The following is a 4,287-nucleotide window of genomic DNA, read 5'->3' as shown; positions in this document are numbered from 1 at the left end:
ACTATGAGTTTAAAAAAGAAGAATTCATCTCCGAAATTCAAAGCTATCCCTCAAACAAACCAATCAATTGGTCAAGGCTAGCCAAAAAATATGACGTTAAGTGCCAAGGGAAGCAACCCATGAATGGAGGTCAAGTTCTAATGAACTACGCAAAAACTCAAGGAGTTAATGTCAACACATTCAATCCAGCAAAAAGAGTCAGTGGGCGAGACTATTTAAGAAGAGTGAGAAGATCCAAAATCAAAATTGGAAAAAGTAGAATTTTTATTCCCTCATCACGATCCGCTAAAAAAATCAAGAGCATAATTAAAATGAAACTTAAGACACAAGAAATCAACATTGGAGAAAAAATAGCACCAAAATTGTCAAAAATCAACAAAATTGACACAAATGGAAAATTAACCACTACGGAAACACTTGTTTATGGAAGAAAAATTCCACTGACAACAATAGTACAGGAGGAGATTGAACGCTTCAGGGCAGCTGGCATTTTGCAAAGCCAAAACCGACCGGCATACACTTCAGCCCCAAAGGAAAATGACAGTAGTGATGAAGAGAACAGCTTTTACCTAAAACTCTGGCATGACCACTCCGACATTCTAAACAGTTCCTATGTTAACTTCATGGTGTCTTTTTTATACAACACCAACAACTTCCTTACAGATAAAGAATACAAAGAAAAGTTCCCAGAAAATCTCCCAATGGATGTACAAACCTTTGTGGAAAGACCCAAGCTTTACATTTTTGGAAAATCAGGTATGTACATTTTCAAACATTCATTAATTGGTCACAAGGCAAATTAATTTTTCACAAATTACTGAAAGGACTCAAGTGTCTAACTGCTTCAATTGCTCTAAACAATATTCTTTGCACACAATTAGTTCTGTCTAGCCCCTCTATCCCTGTGAAGTACATACTTTAATTATTTACCCGTTAAGTATATACCTACTTTACCTTTTCATATTTTAGGAAGTTCGGACAAGGAACAGCTATCATACACAAAGACCAGACTGCAAGACCTCATGTCCTTCAAAGATACAGATATCAAAGTGAAGCTGCGAGTATTTACAGGCGATAACCCTGCTCGTCAGTTTGAGGGTGGGCAGCAAAGGGGAGGAAATTTTAGTTGTCTTTGTGGAGTGAACGTGAAGGAACATAGCAACCTCGTTCATTGCTATAGAAACCAATTCCTGTCCTTAGAAGAGCGAAGGAGACTAATCATCAAAGGAGATCTTTGGAAAAAGCTGGAAACGGGAGAAACTAATCCATTTCAGAAACTGAAAAAGGATGAACTCATCACTGAACTAGAACACCATGAGATTTGGGTGGACAATGAGAAGAAAGCTGAACTCACGGACAAGCTATCAACAAAACTTCATGGAATTTGCAGACCAGCTGCACTGATGTGTGACGACCCAACGAAAAGTGCAAATGACATCAGCATCCAAGATTATGAAGTACTCTTCTGTGAACCTTTGCATGACATAACCAATGTGGTCCAGAATATCATTGCAGAGCTTCCCTTTCATGTCCCTAAAGAAATTCAAAAAGAATTTGAGCAGTTCTCAAACACTACCATTGGAGATAAAAACCAAATCAAGGGATCTGACGCACGTCTATATGCAATAAAGCTAGCAAAATTTATCAGTACAAAATATGAAGAAAACAAAATCCATGAAGATTTCCTATTCCTTGTAAACAGCTTAGTTGAAATCATTCAAATATCATATTCCAATTTCAAAAACAGAAACCCGAGACAGATCCTGAGACTATATAACCAATGTTTTAAATTTGCAACACTATCAAAACTCATCTTTGGAAAACCAGCAAAACTAACAGCTCGAAAATTTTTTGGAAGCCATTATCATCGGATAACTGTCCATCTCCCGGAAACTTACAGAATATTTTGTTTGAAGTCAATCATACCGGAACAAGAAGAAAGAAGCTTTGGGGATCTGCGGCGTCTTTCCCTACAAACAACCAACAGACACGCAGAATATGTGGTGGACAATGCTGTTCTACGATTTACAATTCAACAACAAATTAACTCAAAACCGGACACTCTAAAAAAACAAAACTCGATGATCAGCCATCAATCCAAGCTCCTCGAGAAACGTGGCAACACCATTTTCTCAAATGAATTTGTTAAAAAAAATCCAGTTCTGTTTCAAGCCCATCTGGAAAGGATCTCGGACTTCATGTTGGCAGGAAAAGATGTATGGTGGTCATGGGTAGAAGGCGGCATTGAATTCTATGATGGTGAGGATGAGCCTTGCAGGAGACAGGAAGGTCCACGAATTCACAACTTTACCTCCTTCAATCTGCACAGAGAAACATCCTTTTTGGCCTCTGTTTGGAAAACATGTGTTGACAAATTTGCAGAAGGTCTCCTCAAACTCCCCATCAAGAGAATCAAGGTCTACAATGAAAAGGAAGCAAAATTCATATATCCACCAAATGGTAAATACATATCTTAACATTTCCTTGCTATTAAAAAAATAAACTTTTGGAACTTTAACTGTGACACTTAAATTGTAACTAGTTGCCTAAATACAACAATAAAATTTTTTACCTTTAGACACGACTGATCCTTGCGCCAACATGGTGACAGAACAGGACCCTTTTTGCAGACAAGGGGAGGACTCGGAGTCGTTGAGTCAGGTAACCTACAATTTTAATGTTAAATTTAAAAAAAAGGCAAGGTGCTAAATGTCAACTTAGTACAAAAGAACTTGCATCTGTTTGCTTTTCTCTGATTTTACTGTTTATTAATTATATGCTTGATGTTAAGTGTTGAAAACCTGTGTATTTTATAGGTGAAGAATGATGCAGGAAAATGTTTCCAGCATTACCAGGACAATGCTGTAGAGACACATCCCAATAATGACAATAAAGGCTATGGGGCAGAGGCTTGCCCCCATGATGCTCAGGAAGGTAAGAACAATTTTTTTAATAATCAATACTGGTGCAGAGGATGGTCACAAAACAGCACTCAACTAACCATGCAAATGAAAAATACAACAATAAAATTTTTTACCTCTAGACACGACTGATCCTTGCGCCAACATGGTGACAGAACAGGACCCTTTTTGCAGACAAGGGGAGGACTCGGAGTCGTTGAGTCAGGTAACCTACAATTTTAATGTTAAATTTAAAAAAAAGGCAAGGTGCTAAATGTCAACTTAGTACAAAAGAACTTGCATCTGTTTGCTTTTCTCTGATTTTACTGTTTATTAATTATATGCTTGATGTTAAGTGTTAAAAACCTGTGTATTTTATAGATGAAGAATGATGCAGGAAAATGTTTCCAGCATTACCAGGACAATGCTGTAGAGACACATCCCAATAATGACAATAAAGGCAATGGGGCAGAGGCTTGCCCCCATGATGCTCAGGAAGGTAAGAACAATTTTTTAAATAATCAATACTGGTGCAAAGGATGGTCACAATACAGCACTTAACTAACCATGCAAATGAAAAATACAACAATAAAATTTTTTACCTCTAGACACGACTGATCCTTGCGCCAACATGGTGACAGAACAGGACCCTTTTTGCAGACAAGGGGAGGACTCGGAGTCATTGAATCAGGTAACCTACAGTTTCAATGCTACAATAAAAAAAGGCAAGGTGTTAAATGAATTATCAAAATATTGGTAAGGCTGAGAAAAAAAAGTGTGTTTCCTGTAACCTGACATACCCTAATTTTTACACACGACCCTTCAACTTTTTATTCCACATCTGGATTTGGAAATGTACTTCTCTGCGCATGCATATTTTTCATGCAGTATTTATTAAAATGCATACCTGCATCATAGGATGTGTCTGTTCTTGTACTTTAAAGAGTTCACATTTGTTTTGTTGCATGTTTTTATTTATATGTGTATGTATATTGACAAAAGACAATGTATTTAAAATAAATAGTAAAAATAAAAAAAAGTTCTTGCCTAACTACCTACTCTAAATATTGTTGTCATGTTACCAGCAACGCAACTATTTTTTTAATTTGGCCTATGTTAAATTTTCGTTCTTTTTTAAAACCAATTTTAAAGTTTTCATTGACGTTTTATCTTCACAGAATATATTAGGCACAAGAGATTCTGATGCACATTTACTGGTAGAAAGTCTTCCACGAAAGAAACGTTCGCTTGTAGAATTTGGTAAAGTATCTGATACAAATTGCTTAATGGTGTTTATTGTACTAACAAAAATCAAAAGTTACCATTTTAACCGACAAAACTTGACATTGTAAACTCTTTTTTTCAGACCCTCAACCAAAAAGTTGCA

At 36.5% G+C, this 4,287-nt stretch overlaps 2 protein-coding genes across 2 annotated transcripts; both read left to right on the top strand.

Moving 5' to 3' along the window:
• The first annotated feature begins 24 nt into the window (after positions 1–24).
• LOC128168799 (uncharacterized) lies at positions 25–3,000 on the top strand. Its single transcript, XM_052834961.1, has 5 exons — positions 25–756; positions 970–2,460; positions 2,579–2,697; positions 2,817–2,934; positions 2,972–3,000. Exons 1-5 carry the CDS (start codon positions 120–122, stop codon positions 2,998–3,000), a joined length of 2,394 nt encoding a protein of 797 aa, XP_052690921.1. The 5' UTR covers positions 25–119.
• On the top strand, positions 2,990–4,004 carry LOC128168797 (uncharacterized). The gene is made up of 3 exons (XM_052834960.1): positions 2,990–3,126; positions 3,282–3,399; positions 3,509–4,004. Exons 1-3 carry the CDS (start codon positions 3,067–3,069, stop codon positions 3,658–3,660), a joined length of 330 nt encoding a protein of 109 aa, XP_052690920.1. The 5' UTR covers positions 2,990–3,066; the 3' UTR covers positions 3,661–4,004.
• The last annotated feature ends 283 nt before the right edge of the window (positions 4,005–4,287 follow it).

This window comes from Crassostrea angulata, unplaced genomic scaffold (assembly GCF_025612915.1).
Source record: "Crassostrea angulata isolate pt1a10 unplaced genomic scaffold, ASM2561291v2 HiC_scaffold_51, whole genome shotgun sequence".
NCBI lineage: Eukaryota > Metazoa > Mollusca > Bivalvia > Ostreida > Ostreidae > Magallana > Magallana angulata.
This window is presented reverse-complemented; position numbering and strand designations above follow the sequence as displayed.